Source organism: Lampetra planeri, chromosome 44 (genome assembly GCF_965212315.1).
Source record: "Lampetra planeri chromosome 44, kcLamPlan1.2.h2, whole genome shotgun sequence".
In the NCBI taxonomy this organism is placed as follows: domain Eukaryota; kingdom Metazoa; phylum Chordata; class Hyperoartia; order Petromyzontiformes; family Petromyzontidae; genus Lampetra; species Lampetra planeri.
In genome coordinates, this window is record NC_136150.1 from 7,699,060 (window position 1) to 7,717,365 (window position 18,306).

The 18,306-nt window shown below is 43.4% G+C and overlaps 1 protein-coding gene and 2 non-coding genes across 3 annotated transcripts; 1 reads left to right on the forward strand and 2 right to left on the reverse strand.

Moving 5' to 3' along the window:
- The first annotated feature begins 315 nt into the window (after nucleotides 1–315).
- Nucleotides 316–16,128, forward strand: TCTA (T cell leukemia translocation altered). Its single transcript, XM_078614552.1, has 3 exons — nucleotides 316–708; nucleotides 7,071–7,119; nucleotides 9,192–16,128. Exons 1-3 carry the CDS (start codon nucleotides 498–500, stop codon nucleotides 9,232–9,234), a joined length of 303 nt encoding a protein of 100 aa, XP_078470678.1. The 5' UTR covers nucleotides 316–497; the 3' UTR covers nucleotides 9,235–16,128.
- Nucleotides 16,129–16,927: 799 nt separating this feature from the next.
- TRNAA-CGC (transfer RNA alanine (anticodon CGC)) lies at nucleotides 16,928–16,999 on the reverse strand. The gene has a single exon. It is a non-coding gene; the product is annotated as a tRNA-Ala (tRNA).
- Nucleotides 17,000–17,831: 832 nt separating this feature from the next.
- TRNAA-CGC (transfer RNA alanine (anticodon CGC)) lies at nucleotides 17,832–17,903 on the reverse strand. The gene has a single exon. It is a non-coding gene; the product is annotated as a tRNA-Ala (tRNA).
- Nucleotides 17,904–18,306: the final 403 nt, after the last annotated feature.

Consider the following 18,306-nt stretch of genomic DNA (forward strand, 5'->3'; position numbering starts at 1 on the left):
GACGTCATTACGTAGCCGTGCACGTGACGTCACCCACGCCGCTCGAGCGACGTTCGCATGATTGAGGGGACGTCACTCTCGGTGGCGTGCGCGTGACGTCATCGCGTCACAGCAGCGTGAGTGGTTCGCGAGTGACGTAACGACGAAACGTCTGCGTTGTGACGTCGCCCCGTAGCAGCGCGAACCGGGGGTGTGGCGTTGGAGAGCCGGGTCCGCGAGTGACGTCACGACGCAAGCTTGCGTCATGACGTCACCACACGCGCGTACCTCGCACGTCTAGACCCGCGGTGCCGTGACGTCATCACGCACGCTCACCCGCCCGTCATCACAACACGACCGGTGGGCAGAGAGAGAGGACAGAGAGCGCGCAGTGTGAGACGAGAGGAGAAGGTGAAGGAGGAGGAGAAGGAGCGAGGAGGAGGAGGCGGCGGCGGCGGCGGTGTTTGTCCGGCACTGATGCATGCGGCCGTGCGCTGGCAGAAGCAGCAGCAGCAGCGATGGAGAGGTTACTGGAGGTGGACGCGCTACGCAGCGCCGCCGAGTTCGCCTCGGAATTCGCGGCCGACTTCGCCGAGTCGTGGCTGGCCAACGAGCAGCAAGCGCTGCTCTTCAAGGTGGCAGCCGCGTGGCTCCTGCTGAGCCTCGTGCTCATCAACGTCGCCTGGTGGTTCTACGGGCCCACCATCTACGACATGGAGCGGGCACAAGGCGAGTGATGGCTTCACAGCCGGGGAGTTGGGGCGGCTGGCGGTGGGGGGTGAAGGACTCTGCTTGGGACGGTCAAAGGCCTCGTCCTCATCATCCTCGTCGTGGGGCTTACTTAAGGTTGGGAGATCTCGGTCAATATCCAGGGGTTGGTTTAATCGGCCTGCGTTTGTTTCAAAAGCCGAGACTGCTGGCATCAGTATGGGCACGGTGCTGTGTTACGTGCACCTTGTGTCGCGTAGAGACAGCTGCCACCGGGGGTGCCCCCACCACCACTCCTGGCTAGACCACGGCAGAAGCAGCGGAACTTTGAGATGAGTTGTGATGCGCTTTGAGTTACACAGGCATTTAAGCACGCGTTGCAAAGCCATATGAAAGACGTGGCTTTGATTATTTTATTTAACACTCCTAATGTAACATATTGCTTCGTTAGCCATCGCGTACTTTTGTGGCGTTGTTTGATTATTTGAGTGTGTTCTCGATATGGCTTGGGAGTGGGGTCGCTATTTTTTTACTTGAAATCGTCTTTTCCAGAAACTGGTTGATCGTCCTATAGCGTGGGTGATGTTATCGATGTTGGTAGAGAACGCTTTCCTAAATCATTCATGCCCAAGTGATCGCTTGGCCCCTACATCTCTCGATCATCTTTTCCCGGCGGTTTAAGTGAACAATTGATATACCTGCGATAATCATAATGGTGAGTAAGTTTGGAAGTGATTATCTCAGGTTGGGTCAGGTCACACTGGGTTTGTGGTTATTTACCTCGGAGTCGGGCGGTGCGGCCTACCCGTGTCTACCGACTTCGATGGAGGGAAGCCGGCAGGGGAATCTATCCAAGTCCGCCAAGAGACCGGGTTGGATCGGAGAGGCACGCTTATTAGGTAATTGTGTAACATTGTGTTGTAATTCAGTAGTCGTGACAAAGTTCGTTAGGATGTTTTATTCGTCCTGAGTGCTTGTACGCTCCTGCCAACACAGTCCCGTATGATTTTTATAGGGATTGAGGAGGCCATCATCCAGCAGTGGATTGTCCATGGCTGATGATGGGGTGAGGGGGGGTTGATGTTCCTACCCACTGGGTGAGCGTGAAAGCCGGTAGGGGGATCTGAGATCAGAAGCCAGTGGCGGGGGCCGGGTAAGATGCAATTCCGTGGTATTTTTAACCATTACTGACCAGCGTGGTGAAGTACGGTCAAACAATCCCCACGAATAGATACACGGCGGGGAGGCTTTCATCCACCAGCAGTGGATTGACGACGGTCTGTGTAGGTTTACACTGCGTGACGTGACCAGCATGTACGACATTTGAAGTGGAGAGACGGTTACAAGTGAAGGAGGGGAGGAGGAAGGATAAATCCTTGGAAGAGAAGAACGGATTCAGCAGTCCAGACAGCTCAGAGGGAGAGGGAGTCCTAAAGCCGTGTGACCAGCAGAGGAGGATGAGCAGCCAGCCGCTGCTTGACATAGATGAAAGGGCATGGTAGAGGGTAGATAGTTACATGATAGAGATTACGAGAGACCTACAGTGCAGTCAAATATGGCCTATTAGAGGACATTGACTAGGTTGACAGTTGTAAGCGGAGTAGAATATGGTGTTAATGCATATGCAGGTGTAACATACTCTCTGGTTCTTTCGGTAAAGTCACGTTGATAGAAAACATATGATTTGCTGTTGTGGCTTTATATAGGCACGGGGGGGGGGGAAGGAGAAGTTTGGCTGTAGGGGTTAAACACGGGGGGGGAAGGAGAAGTTTGGCTGTAGGGGTTCACAGGGGAGAGGGGGGAGGTTTTGTGGCGTGCATGGACAGTTGGGCTGGAGAAATTGGCAAGTAAATGGACTTGTAGTAATCGTTCAACAAGACACACGGGTGGGTGAGTGAAAATCATAGCAGTTAAAACAACGTGGTTTATCACATCCTTCCAATGATTGCTCAATCTGAATCCATATACTCGATTAAAGTGTTTTCTGTGTTTGCATATCTGGATGGCTTCGTGAACAAATTTCTTATGGTGGCCCGAGGGTTTGCAGAAGCACCTTGGTCTCGGAGAAAACAATGTCAAGTGTGCCCACAGCGTTGAAACAATGATCCGCCACTGCCGAGGTGTTGGTTCCGCCGTGTTTCAAATCCGCTTTGTGTTCGCGACCCCGGTCTGAGACACGTCGCTTTGTTTCACCAATCTAACTGTTGCCGCAGACACAACTCAGCTTATTGCATGTCCGGAATAGCATCCTTCACCGATGTGATCAAATCACGGATTTTTTGTCCTGTATTGAACCGAACTTGGATCTTGTGTTTGTTTAAGATTTTGGCAATCCTCTTGGTAACCCCTGCTATGTATGGTAAGGTGATGATTTTGATTGGAGGTCCTCAGATGGTTCCCTACCCATGGTTGGGGATGCAGATTTGCGGATTGTGTGGTCAGAATATCCATTCTTCCTGAGAGCCTGGCATACGTGTTCAAGCTCACTGGCTAGGTGGTGCTGGTCGGAGATGCAACGGGCCCTATGGTGTTGCGACCGAAACGTCGTGTTTTCTTTTATTATTTTATCTATCTACGTGCCTTTACCGAAGTATCCAGAGAGTATGGATTCCTACAGTCACGAAAGCTTCAAATCAAGGTGTACCACTTAGCGCCACACAGCTAGATTTTTTTTAACACATTGCTATACCTGTACAGCCATCTCTTGGGCACCTAACAGCCCAAACCCTACAACGCTTGGTATTCCCAGACAGTCTCCCATCCAGTCTCCCATCCAAGTACTTCCAGATCTAACAAGATTTGTCGCTTTTAGATTAAATTGGTATTGAGCACTTTTGAGCAGATGGGTGGCATCGATCTGTCAATCAATGTAAATACTGGGTGAGTGGGAGTTTAACCAGCTGGTCATGCCTTTACTGTACCTGGCCTAGCAATGATCAACTCTTGAGACCCTCAACTTTTATGTCGACAGCGGTGTTGCAGCCTATTGCTGCCTACTGGGTTACATGAAGGAAAGCAAGTAGCAGAAGCTCTGACATTCATAATTATTCTATGATTATGCTTGTTTAATCAGGAAAGTCTCACTGAATCTCAATACTGTACTCTTTCATGAGGTTTCTGCCAGGTATTTTTTTTCGCAGTCGGGGTCGATGTTGCTATGTGTAATCCCAATGGAAACAATTAACAGGCAATTTTTCAGAATTGTGATATTTTGGCTAATATCGGTTATGCTGTGCGTTTCTTTAGCTGTGTTAGGAACACTGAGAGCCCATTGGAAACCCAAGCTGAATGAGGAGAACGCATACACTCCACACAAAAAGGTGCCCGGGTCAGGAATCAAACCCTGGGCCTTCTTCACAATCAGACGAATCAGAATGTTTATTTATCCTGGAGGAATCTTGCTGTGAGGCGCAAGTGTTACCTGTGCGCCATCCTGTCGCTCAATTGTCAAAACAATATTTGAACTTGTTCAGCCCCGTGTTAATCCACTGCTGGGAGAATTTTCTCCCCACGCTGTGTCAGTCATGGGTATTATTTGACCATATTTCACCACACTGGTCATTGTGGGTTGGTGAAGTAAGGGGGCCCAGGACTAATTCAGCCATGGCCTGGAATGGAACCTGGGTTCCGAGCACAAGCACTAACCAATGCGCACTACGTTGTATTGTTTAATTACGCTGACATTCATTTAGCTTTGCAAGAGACACTTGAGACGTGTTGCCTCAATAAGCTCTCACTTTGTTTAAGAGTAGGGGATTTTATTTGTTCATTTTGTTAATTGCTTAAATTTTCCATTTGTAAATGGGCATCAGTTTTAAATAATACCAACAAAGCAAGGATGCACAATTTAACATTTTTTATGGTACAACGAAAAAGTATAATTAAGAGTGTAAGAAGGCATAATAGATGGTGGTAAATGGTAATCGTGCAGCACTATTATTTGCTCACACTACTGCTGGCAGAAGGTCTTTAACTCGATGGACCTCTAGAGAACCCGTGTAGAGGGTATTTGTCCTACTCACACTTTACTCCGCCACACGTGTACTGCTGATCAAATCAACTGCGATGTACCCATTCACGCTACCTTGTGGATGGAGAGGGGGGAGTTTAAGAAACTTGCACCATTGATTTGCTTGCCGCACAGGCGGATGGAACCCGGCAAACTCTGTTGCAGTCGGATGTCCCTATAACAGTCCTAATGTCTCTTACGTAAAAGCAAATTCAATGCAGAACATGATGAACAGAGTTGTGTTGCTAAATAAAATGCAGCAGGCACTGGAATATTGGATGGACTTTGGCCGTAGACTTTCCTTTGTTGGCAATCCAAATGGATAGTGCATTTTGGAGATTGCGTGTGTTGCTTAATATAATTAGAAATACCCCTTTTTCATTCAAATAAATATATAATGGGACCCGTTTGACAGCTTAATGTGGCAATACATCCTTAACATTTAGCTGTATACAGCACATCGCTTCTGGGACTGTTATTGCATTGATCGTGAAAGTGTACATATTATGAAAACAACATTTTTTAGTAACATTACACGCACTCTGAGCGTACATCTATCTTGAATAATGACATTGTGCCCTTACCGCCATGCCAAACGAGTGTTTCCAATAAAATATAATCACTTTCACAGTCGCTGATATCCCAAAAGCAACAGATTTGAGCTTATGCGGATTCAGTGATTAAACAAAATTATTGAGATAAAATATGTTGTCCTCATCTGTTTTTGGTCATTTGTGTTTTTTAGGCTAATTAAACAAACAAAAAGTACGAGACAAAATAAACGTGACGACAAATTTGGTTGAAGAATCAAATCGCAACCTTTACACGTGACATCAACTCACTGTGGCAGTTAATTGTTATTCTGTATGGCTATTTTTACTTCTAACATGATGTGTGGAATTCTATTCCTAAAGATCCTGTTAAATATGTTTGTATTATATAACAAAACAATCAAATAATCAGATTATTATCGAATTAGTAAAACAATATTTAGTATTGATAGTCTTACAACACTGTTGCGGCATGTGATTTAAGCAAGACATTCTCAGGATGCCTGGAGGATTTGCAGGTCTTTGTTGATGTAATTAGGGCAGGAAATGTAAAGCCCCTCCCAATTCTTTGCCAACAACTGATTACAACTGATTAGCCAAATAAGTGAGACCTGTGATGGTTTTCACAGCAAACTTCATTCCTGTGTGTATGTGTCAAACTGAGCATTACAAAATTTAATCGTGTACTAACGCATTGTTCATTTCTGTGGAGCATTTGGGTAAAAACATTTATAACCATAAATTCAGCACTTTGTCTCAACAAATTAATAAAATATATGTTCTGACCAATTGGCTTAGTGGCTTTCGAGACCAATACTAGTTGGCAGTATCTGTTTATTCAAGCAAGCTTTGAACCGGTTTTGACTTGCAGGATCTCATCAGCAGTGAGACTTGTTAAACCAAAGTTTCAACGTTAGCAGATGTTATTGGCAAGATCATTCCATCCAAATTATGGGTTCCTGTACAATACCAAAACAAGAAATGTGTACTTACTCAAGATGCTTTGTGGAGCATTACGGTTCAAGGCATGTGTAAGCAGAACTGTTTCTGTGTCCAAAGGTACATGTTGTTCACAAATGATTACTGAAATATGCATCATGGTCATCCATCAGGATATTTAGAAAGGGCTATAAATGACTATAATTATTGCAATTTATATCACGAGTTGCATCACAGAAATAATTCCACATCTCACCAATATTGTTGTTTTGCATTCAGCTTCTTGGCTTATACATTTTTTACCGAGCTTTTTTTTATACCATAGGTTCCACTTGTAAAAAAATACCCGTCATAACGGGTAGGCCAAATACATCCTCTAAAGCAGTGGTTCTTATCCTTTACTGCAGCCTTGCACCCCTTTGGTTCTCAATCGTAAACAAATGTATAATGTTAACAAATACATAGAGGGTTTGATGAAACAAAGTAGTTGAATTTCGATTTAAAGCTTTCGTGACTGCAGGGATTCATCTTCTTGGTTCTTTCGGTAAAGTCACATAAAAGGGAAATAATAAAATAATAAAAATAAAACACAAAATAAAATTCTCACGACGTTGCAGGGCCTGCACCTTTAACCTTCACATATCATGAAGCACCCCCAGTGACGGCTCATCTTGGTAATGAGAGTGGATTTTCAGAGTAATGAAAGTTATGTTTTAAAAGTCCTTGGCATGATTATGCCAAGGACTTTTATGATATAAACCGATTTGCTGAGCTCACTTTTGTAAGGCAATCAACTAAACTGCCCGAGATGAATGAATAAATGAGTTCGCGAGCGAGTAAGTGTTATGGGTAATGCGATTAATGCTGTGTGATTGTCTCTGCAGGCTCTGTTCCAGATCCCCCGATTCCAGATGGCCAGACGACCAATGACTGGTAAGTGAGAGCTTTAACTTGCTAAAAGAATCGTTACTGTGCACGTTTAGCTGTTAATGCCTTTAACAGAGTGAGAAGTATCTTTTTTAGCGATGACCTGTTGCCAACAATACCTTTGGTTGAATGTTAATTATGTAAATTGTTTGTGTAAGAACATTAAAATATTTCTGTAATGAACACAAATTATTATTGTGTTGAGTACGTTTTTTTGCATTTAGTTCCAAAACTGTTTTACTGAAGGTTGAAAACAGATTTAATGCCACAAAAAGTTAATTCGTTAATCATAGTTCTCATGAATCAAATGATACAGCATGCACTGTTTAGTATTCTGTATAACCACATGATTACAAATTCAAAAAAGAAAATCTGCATTTATTTATTTGAATAGTTCTTCCATTTTCCCTCTGCAAAAACTGAGGACTTGAAATTCATTCGACTACACTGATGGGATTGAAACTACACAAAACCCAGCACAGGCAGCTGAGCACACAAACCTCAGAGCTAATTCCAACTGCTCGCTAGCAAAACACTTGGATCTCCATTTGACCATCGGTTTCTCCCCAACCTCTGTATAGTTGGTTGCCACTATAACGCCTTATTTTAAATCCAGAACCGGTCATACGGTAGAAGATTAATATAGCACACATTATATAAGCACACTTGTGATATGGAATACTGGTGGGAGAAAGTCGAAAGGTAACTTCTAATACAAGCACACTTTGAATATAAGTGCACATTGGCTTGATCCCAAGGGGTGTGTTTATATACACAGCTTCTTCTGGAGTACAAAAGTGCCTGCGCACTGAGCTATGAACCCATGTTTTATTCTGAGCCATCGCTAACATCAGTTGCCCAAGTTCTGTCCTGGGATTTCCCACCCTTCCTCATCCTGGACTGACCAGCATGGTGAACTACGGTTAAACAACCTCCATGAACGACACTGTGTGGTGAATCCTTCATCTCAGCAGAGGATTGACAAAGGACTGTAAATAATGAAAATTATTTTTATATAAAGATGAACTTTAGAAATAAGTCAAATATATTACCCCACCTCCCAATGGCTAGATTACAGGTGTGCCCCACCACTCCCAGATCTAACTAAAAGCAATGCAGCTTAAGCCCATTAGATTGAAATCCAAGTACATTTGATTACCAATAGCCACACAGTGCGATTGCTTATACGTGTCCATGTAATATATTTGAATCTGGGATTCAACGAACCCTTTGGAAGCAAGGCCAGATGTGCTTATGTCCAAAGTGTACTTGTTTTAAAGTTACCCTTTGCTTCCCCCCCCCCACCAGTGTGATGTAAGGATATGTTTCTTTCATAAGAAGTGCAGTTATATGAGATGTGCATATAGCCATCCAACTTAGGGTGAACTGTAAATGAGGAAAACCGCTGAGCAACATCACCACTTCCTGTTACACTACTACTGCAAGCAATACTCTTCTGGGAAATGAAGCGCCATCATGAAAGCCTCAGGCTAAAATCATGGCGCAAACTCCAAATTAATTCCTGATTTCATTATTTAATAAACAATAGGCAAATGTCTCCTGCTCCTCCTTGTATGCAGACAGTTTTTTTAACAGTTGTAGGTTATGTGTGGGCACGTGTGCATTTTGCCTTAAAGTACACATCGCCTGGTACAAGCGCCGTGGTGACGTCACCGCTACTTAGTGGCGAATGACAATTGTTGTTGTGAGGGTAAGGGGAGCGGTGGTGCAGCAGTTAGCGCACTGCGATAGGAACCCGGCGACCCGAGTTCGATTCCTGCTCATGGCCACATCAGTGGCGATTATCTAAGCCGGTTCTGGGCATCCCCTAGCTCGACTCAGCCTCATATGAGTAACTGGTCCGATGTGCAAACATCGCCATGAGGGAGACAAAGGCGGTCGGACGTGGTGCTGGCCACCCCACCCCCTCAAATGCTGTACCGACCTCCATAGGTGCTGCTCGCTAACAGCACTTGCCCCAGCAGACTGTTAAGGCTACACGGGGGATCTTTTGTTGCGAGGGTGCGATTCGGTGGCAGGCGCATGACCCAGGTGTGTTGGCGTGTCAATCTTCCCAGGTTGCGCGCAGAGAATAACGAACGGCGGATGCACAGAGACTGACGACGGTGCACGCTGTGGGGAGTGAGGGGGGGGGGCGGTCGGGTCGGAGGGTGATCTGCTCCGCCACATCCGTCCAACGCCTCCGAATACCGCGTGGAGCTGCAGTACAAACCCACGGCGTGTACACGAGCGTCCGTTTTACAAAACCACATTTCTCTGCGGTGCATTGGAAGTGATTGAATGACGAGCCAGTTTTTTTTTTGGCATTAATGTATGTAAAAGAAAACTATGGAAAACTCTTATTGCTGAATTTGCTTTGCCGTTGTTTTCCCGTGTGTTTTTCGAGGTTGAACAAACGGATTACTCTCTTCCTCTTGTTGTTGATTTGTTTTATGACAAGAGCAGCACGTCATTACAATCAGGGTTTTTTTTCGTCAAAGACAGCCATGCCAAATGAGCTAGTGATGAGAAATTGGGGCGAGATTAATTTATGAAATCACAACGATTGCTAACAACAGCAAATAACTCGGCACAACGTTGTAGGCAAACATTCGCTTCTTGTGCCAAGAACATCTGTGCTTTCCAAGAGCTTCCATCGCTTCTTAACAACGCGTGCGACTTAAGGAGCGGCAAATGTTGAGTCAAATCCACCTGTTGGAAATGAAGTCTGCCTGATAATCTCGCACTCAGATGACTGCCACCGGACTCCGAAAGTTTGAGTTAAAGCGCCAATGTGAATTTTATGTATTGCATTTATTAAGTGGGGTTTCTTTTTGTAAATATATTTATTATTGATGTATGTGTATGTTGGAATTGCCATCCGAAGTGATCTATAACTTTGCCATTGGGAAACTTTCAATTGATCAGTCGACATAAAATTAGTATTGATAACAAACTTTATTTTGTCATCACCTATGCAGTTGTTTGTTTTATACTGCAATTTGGAGAAACGAATGGAGCGAACGAATGAATACACTGCTGTTTTTTTGGCTTCACGGACATAACAGGTTGGTGGGCAACGGGAGGATGGCGACGTGCTTTGTCATGGGCGGCAAAGAGGCACAGTGGAAACACTCGTGCCTCGCACCAAGAAGGGGCCTAAGTGTGATTCCCGACTCGGGCTGCTTTCCACGTGGAGTTTGTACGGTCTCCACTGCTATGCATGGGATTTCTCCCATAGCTAACATAAACACATACAGCGTAACTAGAATTGGCCAAGTATCCAAGTGTTGAAAAGTCACCTGCAAATTACTCAATTGGGATTACACACAGCAGAATCAGAATATGTATTTATACTGGAGGAATTTGATCAGCTATAAAGCTCTTCTTCACAGGTGTCCCGTAGTAACATTGCCCGCTACTGCGAAAACCTAGTAGGACCCTCCTGAGAAAGATATTGAGACTCGGTGAGGCTTTCTGGGTAAACAAGATAAACGATGTTTTATACATTTCTCGGTTTGCATCTACAATGTTTTGGTTGTGTACCTGGTGGAAGAGGCATTGTGGGTCAAAAGATTGAGCTTTAACACGCTTTGCAGTGAAAAAGCCGCATCCTAAAGCAGGCTAATTTTAATCCTCACTTCACTAACGGAAGACTGAAGTCGTCTGCAGAGTTTTTAATATTTAACAAAGTGTGATATAAAACAAATACATTATTTTAATGAACGAATGATCCCATTAAGATGTCGGTAGGTGTACAGTCATTGCTATACCGTTGGCAGTTTTATAGATTGTATTGCAAATGCATGATATGCAATGACATCACGTTATGCTATATTTTAAATTTAGCACAGCAGTGCGTGGCATTTTGCAAACACAGTAGCGTAGCCAAACATCAGATTTGTGTATTTACAAATTTGGTGTGATAATCCATTCTGAGTAGTAACGACTTAGGATATTTTGCACATCTGGTGTAATTTTGAAAACCAAATTAATAGATTTTGTGCAATGGCTTGAGAAGGCCATTTTTTTTGCTGGTTTTGAGATCTACAAATGAAAATATACATTATAATTTAAATATGCAAGGTCAACGAATTTGCACTTAGTCATGTGAAATGTATCGTCACTTCCCTGGACTCCACGTTTATTTGTTTGGAGTCAGCTGTGTATTATATATAACTTTTGGTGTACCAGCTGAGTGAATGTGTGATAGTTTGACTACCATGTCAGTACATATTGCTCTCTTAACGTGTTGCTTTTCAGCTATCTAACATACACAACGTAAAATATGCCGGTTATGGCATATACGACTGCAACGGCTTAGTTAACTTTAATTTGCCGACTCTAAAGATTCACGCGCATGCGTTCATTAAATGTGTTGCCACTAGGTAAACATTGAGGTGGTGAGAATGAGTTGTCTTGTCAACTACTGTAACGGTTCTCTTCTGGATTGTTTTGTGCATCTTCACAGAGAACATAAGCAATCGATCCCTCCAAAAGGCAATATTATTGGTAATGGAAATCTACCTAGTTGTGAAAATAATACATTTTGAATCTCTGTACAGTGGACGCTGTATATAAGCCTACCTCTTTGGAGCAAGACCAACGTGTGCTTCTATCAGAAGTTTCCCGTTGCGCCCCCCCCCCCCAACCAGTTTAATATAAGCACGTGTTGCATATATGAAGACTACTATAAAATAAAAACTAATTCGTCAGTAACACTGCCTTAAAAATAAAGTTTATATGTTATGCAACGTTTCGTGCAAATGCCCTTGACAGCACATGGCCCAGACGGGGAGAGCGTATTGGAGATGACACTTTTCATACCGTGGGGCATTGCAAGTGCCGTCCCCACCTCTCTACATGATTTCAAGAAGGACCATTTGCCAGACACATCGCCTGTGATGTACTTTGTTATTTTTTAAGGCAGTACGATTAACGAACGTGTGGAGGGTTTTTGTATTTGCGATGTGTGCACTACTGCCAAGGCAGTATCACCAAATAATTAGCACTTACAAAAGGTGTGATTATACCCGGCTTCAACTGGATTCAGATGGATTTGGCTTAAAATGTGTGCGAGTTCAAATTTGTTTGGGGGCGGTTGGCTGCTTGCTTTCTCTCTTTTATGAAGTCTCCATTTAATGGCTGTGGTGTACTTAAGATGTTCTAAGAATGTTTTGAAAGTAATTTGGTTTGTTTTTGCACGTTGGAATAAAGGTGTCTAAAACATTACTAGCTACACTTAATACAGTGGTGACTTTATTGGCCAAAATACAGGGAGAACCAATTCCAACAGGTTATTGAATATTGTGAAAGCTGTGTTGGGCAAAGTGTATCAGGAGGGTGATAAAAATGTGAAGTTCACTTCTGCCTATATATTTTCGCCCTAATATTTGAGTGGGACATCCATAAATGGATCACCGCCTATCGAATAAACGCCTGCCTCTTGTATTATTTTGTCCACAGCAGTAACAAAAAAACGACTTTGGCATCGTTAAAAAAATAAATAATCCTTTTAAGTTAAATACATTGTTAACTTGAATTTCAGTGTCGTGTACAGAAATGTTTTAAAATGCGTTCGCTTTGTCCTGCTACGTGTTATGATGCGTCTGTGTGAACTCAATGGTTGTGGAGCAAAATGATCCAGTGCAGTGCAAAGTTTGTGCTCCCAGTTGTTAGTGCCAACTGAACCAGGTTGACTGATGGTCTTAGCTTGAGCAGGTTACAGAACATTGACCTTCATTAAGTCTTTTTCAAGGGTGACATGTGTATCCCTAGTTCAGTCAGTTTATTTCGGGTAAGGCCCATGAAGCTAACAAGCACTATCAAAAATATTTCTATAATTATCAGGCATGTCGTGATGGACCGATTTGTTGATTATAATTTATTATTTTCTGTTCATGGCACATGTATCGAATCACACGTGTGAAAATCTGTTATCTGCAATTCACGTAAATTACATGCTAAATTTCACATGTAGCAATAATTGGAGCGAGCAAAACTGTAAAAACGAGACGTGATGAGAAACGTTCCCAGCAGGACGGCAAAATCGAAGCAAATATCGATTCTTTCACTAAGACTCATGGTCATTCATAACATTTCTGGAGGAGATAATTATTGCATGCCCAATTGTATTGGAACATTTTTTTAAAAATATATACATATAACATTTTGGCTTTGACACCAGCACAATGTGCACTACGATACGCACGTTTGACAAGTTCCCCCTGCACTGTATTGGCACCGCCGAGCGCGGTTATTTTTTGCGCCACCACTCGTCGATTTTTTAAGTGGGTAAACGAAACCACGGGACGCACTCCCACACAAGAGCGGTTGCTGTGTCCACAGCGAGGCCTGGTTAAATATAACCAGGGCCGCGGAGAGGAGGATTAAATGTCCGTGTTCCACATCCCCCATATTCTACAGAAAAATGGAATGCCCCAAATGTTGTGACCATCATCATCGTCATCATCGCATGCTCTTGTATATCGGCAAATGTCACTGTGCAATGTGGTTTGGAATCTACCACGTGTTTTGTCGAGGGATGATGCGCTGGTTGGGGGTCGGTGCATATTCAAACTTTTGCCAGCTTAACTCCCTCACTGTCCTGTGCTTTGAACCGCATGCATCGTCATGTGCATTCGCAAATATTGAAAACAGCGGGGCTAAACGTTCTTGTGCATTTCTTCATTGTGGGGAAAATCGCCACGGTAACATTTTTCACATTGGAGAATTTGCATTGAGCCAGCTGTGTTCCACATTCTAAACGTTAGGCTGAACAATCTGGTGAAAACAATGAAAGCACTGTATCAAACTATAACTAAACATGCAGTTGACACCTGGTCCTAGCTCTTGAATCCAAATTGCCGAAAGATTTCACCTTAAAAAAAAAACCTGCATTGTAAAATTAAATTGGAACACGTTGAACGCACCCGCATTGAAAATGTAAGCCACAGTGTTTGCGCACTTGCCTCCAAAGGTGGAGTAAACTATTTATTTTGTTGTGTATATAAGCGATGTACATAATTGTTTGAATATCCCATGCAATGGGGGAGGGGATGTTGCCTCGTGCGTTTGCATTCGTTGGTTGTTGCCGCGTTCAACCCCGTAGAGGCTCTGAGCGTTCGTCTCGTGTGTGCTTGTAGTTGCAAGTCCCAATTTACAAACGGGAGCTCCCTTCCCCCATGCTGCCTTTCAGTGCCATGCGTTAATAGTTTATTTTTAAGTTTACAACAGGAAGAGAGGAAAAAAACACCCAAAGCCCCCCCCCCCGGCTCTACATGACTGGGCAGTGAGTCAATAAAATAAATTTAGCAAAGTTCAAACTTGATTTCAAGCTTTCGTGACTGCAGGAATTACTCTTTGGTTCTTTCGGTAAAGTCACGTAGAAAGAAAATAAATTTAATAATAGAATACGACGTTTCGATTGCAACACAAGCAATCGTCATCAGGAATAACTAAATTTGTGTCTCTGTGTTGTCTCTCTCTGCTTGTGTGTCTGTCTGTGTGTGTCTGTGTTTTGTCTCTCTCAAATTTAGTTCTACCTGATGACGATTGCTTGTGTTGCAATCGAAACGTCGTATTCTATTTTTTTCTTTCAACGTGACTTAAGCAAAGTTGTTTATGGAGCCAAATAATTGGACTGTTATGTTTATGGCCAGGTTTTGCTGCCTAAATTTCCGGGGGTTTGGGTTTTTTGTGGAATGCCTGTCGGGTGTGGCTTTCTGAAATGTCGCATTAACTGTGGATTTTGTAATTTAAAACATTTTGTTGGTTTTAGCACTTAAGTTCGTCACCTTGACATTGCAATGTGTAATGCCCCCAGCAATGAGGCTGGTGGAAGTTATTTAGAGGAACATGTGGGAAATTGTGGAGAATCCTTTCAGTGGCAGAGTATACATGAGTTTTATTGTTTTCTGTAATGCCAAAAGAGTATCACTGAAAAGTTATTATTCAGAAAAATCCTAATTTTATGCAACCTGCGCAGGCACACTTGTGCACTGATGTGTTTTCTTCCAAATGTTTTCAGGGTTTTCTTAGGTGTCTGAAGAGGTGTAAAGGAAATAAATGGGCTGATGTTTGTGGCCCATTATGAATACTGGTGGGAGAGGACGTTTTAAAAATATATATCTAATTATATCAGCCAACAGAAGATGTGGGTTTTTTATCTTTCCCAATTGGATTTTTATCAAGGTCTCTTAAAGATTGCCTTAAACGCCAAACGTCAGGTACTTTGCACGACCACGATTGCTTAGTGAAGATTGCGGCCGCACGTTTAGACATGTTTACTTCGAGAATTTTGACACTAGTTCTGGCCTTTGAGAAGTGCTTGTCTGTGTGTGTGATACTCATCGTAGTGATGTCATGCCCACCCATTGCGTTTGTAAGACGCGTGATCTGTGTAAATCCGTGTTGATGAGATGTAAATGTCTAGTTTAGCCGCAAACATGTGTGGTTCAGGCCCCGCTCATTTAGAGACAAAGATACGTTTTTTAAGTTTTCATAATAATTTTATTTGGAACAAGAAAAAACATCTGCAGAAGCGAGAAGGGTCCGGGGCACTCCGCCCCCTTGCCAATCGATCCTTGGCATGAGTACTCCCAGGGCGCTTCCGCAGATTTCTAAATTAAAAACTCAACAGCTAACCAGCGCGAGCCAACCGGCCCCAGGTGGCCACCCCGGGTCTTGTGGCCATGTGGAGCGTGGGGTATGTGGCTCGAAGGGACTGCAGGTTAGGGCTATCTATCCCTGGTCTAGGTGATTCAGCCACCCTGTGTTGTATAAATATGCGCCCAAGTGGGCTAGCTCTTGTGACACTTGTGCTGATTAATGGCAATAAATGCTGCACATGCATTCGAATCTCATCATTTCCAGCTTCGGTGTAAATTATTACATTGTTGGTGTATCTCACCCCCCCCCCCCCCCCTTTATTTGAGCAGCAAACAAACATTTGTAATAAAACGATCACCCGTGAAGCATTTGTGAATGAAAAAAAAATAAAACACAAGATCTGTTGATTGCAGTGTGGTTTCAGATCTAGCCCGCATTTCATCCACTATTACATCTCAGCCAGTCACATCAATATTTCTAGATTTGAAGTTTTCGTAACTGCAAGGGTCCATACTCTTTGTTTTTTTCGGTAAAGTCACGTAGGTAAAAAAGATCATAAAAAAATCAATTAAATCGTGACTTTACCGCAAAAAAACACGTTCCATCGGAGTGGGCAGGTAGGAACTTGGTTGGACAGCACATTCGTGCACGACAGAAAGCTCGCGGTCACGTGATGCACTTCAACCAATCCCTGAACATACATGTTTGGGAGGGGCGATGCACGAGACAAATAATCCCTGGTGGGCAGTGTGAAACTGTTGTTCCTACTTGTATAATTCCACTCGTTGAGTTATCCTTCAGCGATGAGGACTCCAGACTGATTTTCTTCTCACCCACTCCGTTCGACCACCACTCGGCAGGTCACAACACTTTTCTCTCGGCTTCCTCCACGCACTGCTCAAATTTGGAAGTCCATCCTATGGTTTCAAGTCTAATTATCTTGGTAATATCCATAAATATTTTTATTTCACACTTGATGACGATTGCTTGTGTTGCAGTCGAAACGTGAGAATTTTATTGTTTTTATTATTTCCCTTCGACGTGAGAATATGAATGCCATAAACATGTTAACTCTTATCGACTACAACTTTGATTGTAGTGCTGTTCATTGCTGACATGTTGGTCTTCTGGATCTGTGCTCAGCAACCATAACGAATGAAAACAAGCCACGCATAAAATTGTCCACTGGCAAAATATCACCTCGTGGAGATGCCGGGGATTGACCCCGGGGCCTCACACATGCGAAGCGTGTGCTCTACCACTGAGCTACATCCCCATGCTGGTTCTACCTGGGCTCAGTTCCACCTCAATACGGGGTGAAACTTCGTCATCAGCTTCTTCCTCTCCGTCGTCACCCCACTCACTCTCCTGTTGGCCCTGGGCCCTGTACACATCGAGTCTGCACAGAGTCCAAGCAAAATGTATTTCTTTGAAAGAAATAGAAATAACAAGCATACATGTGGATGGATACTATGATGCTTTCCCAATTTATTTATTATTCGAAATATTTAATTCGGAAATAAAGTGTTTTAGATACTTTTAAGCACTGGTTTTCATCTCCAAAATTTTAAGTAAACCATTTGATCACTGTGTGCATCGCTAGTTATACAAATAGCAAGTTCCTGAAATCAACACAAATTCACCCTCAGGTATCGTTCATATAGGGTTATACTGGTAGGAAGCACCTGGTTCCACCAGCCCACAGGGGATTATTGTGTCCGTCCGTCCGTCGTGAATCCAAAAATGGGAGGGGTGGGGCTGGGTGGAGAGGGGAGGGTGGGTAAGGGAGGGGCTGGGTGGGGGAGGGTGGGGAAGGGCTGGTCACCCCGTGGTGCCTTTATAAAACTCAACGTTTAACCGACTCACGCCGGCTTGTGCCCAACCTCACAGTTGGCCATATTTGCGAAATACACCACGCCGCCGTTGACCCTGGCCATTAACAGAGAAAACCAACGTTCCTTTAAGCTCCCTCCGCAGGAATATGTTTACGAGAGTTCATGTGCACCCCGATTACAGGGACATGGACACAGCCAATTGATTTTGAAAATCAACTTTTGTTGGAAACATAAATTTAAAAAAAACTTCCAACATGGATTCCAGATCCAACATGGAGATGCCGGGGATTGACTCCGGGGCCTCACACATGCGAAGCATGCGCTCTACCACTGAGCTACATCCCCATTCTGGTTTTACCGGGGCGCAGTTCCACCTCGGTACGGGGTGAAACTTCGTCATCAGCTTCTTCCTCTCCCTTGTCACCCCACTCACTCTCCTGTTGGCTTTGGGCCCTGGACACATCGAGTCTGCACAGAGTCCAAGCAAAATGTATTTCTTTGAAACAAAAGAAATAACAAGAATACATGTGGATGGATACTATAATGCTGTCCTAATTAAATTATTCTGTGAAATATTAAATTCGGAAATAAAAGTGTTCTGGATACGTTTAAGCACTTGCTTTCATCTACAAATGTTTAAGTAAACCATTTGATCACTGTGTGCATCGCTAGTTATACAAATAGCAAGTTCCTGAAATCAACACAAATTCATCCGAAGGTATCGTTCATATAGGGTAATATTTACGAG

Coding starts and splice junctions, on each gene's coding strand:
- TCTA (XM_078614552.1), top strand. CDS start 498: ATGGAGAGGTTACTGGAGGTGGACGCGCTACGCAGCGCCGCCGAGTTC. Junction 709..7,070: donor CGACATGGAGCGGGCACAAG/GCGAGTGATGGC, acceptor TTGTCTCTGCAG/GCTCTGTTCCAGATCCCCCG. Junction 7,120..9,191: donor GGCCAGACGACCAATGACTG/GTAAGTGAGAGC, acceptor CAATCTTCCCAG/GTTGCGCGCAGAGAATAACG.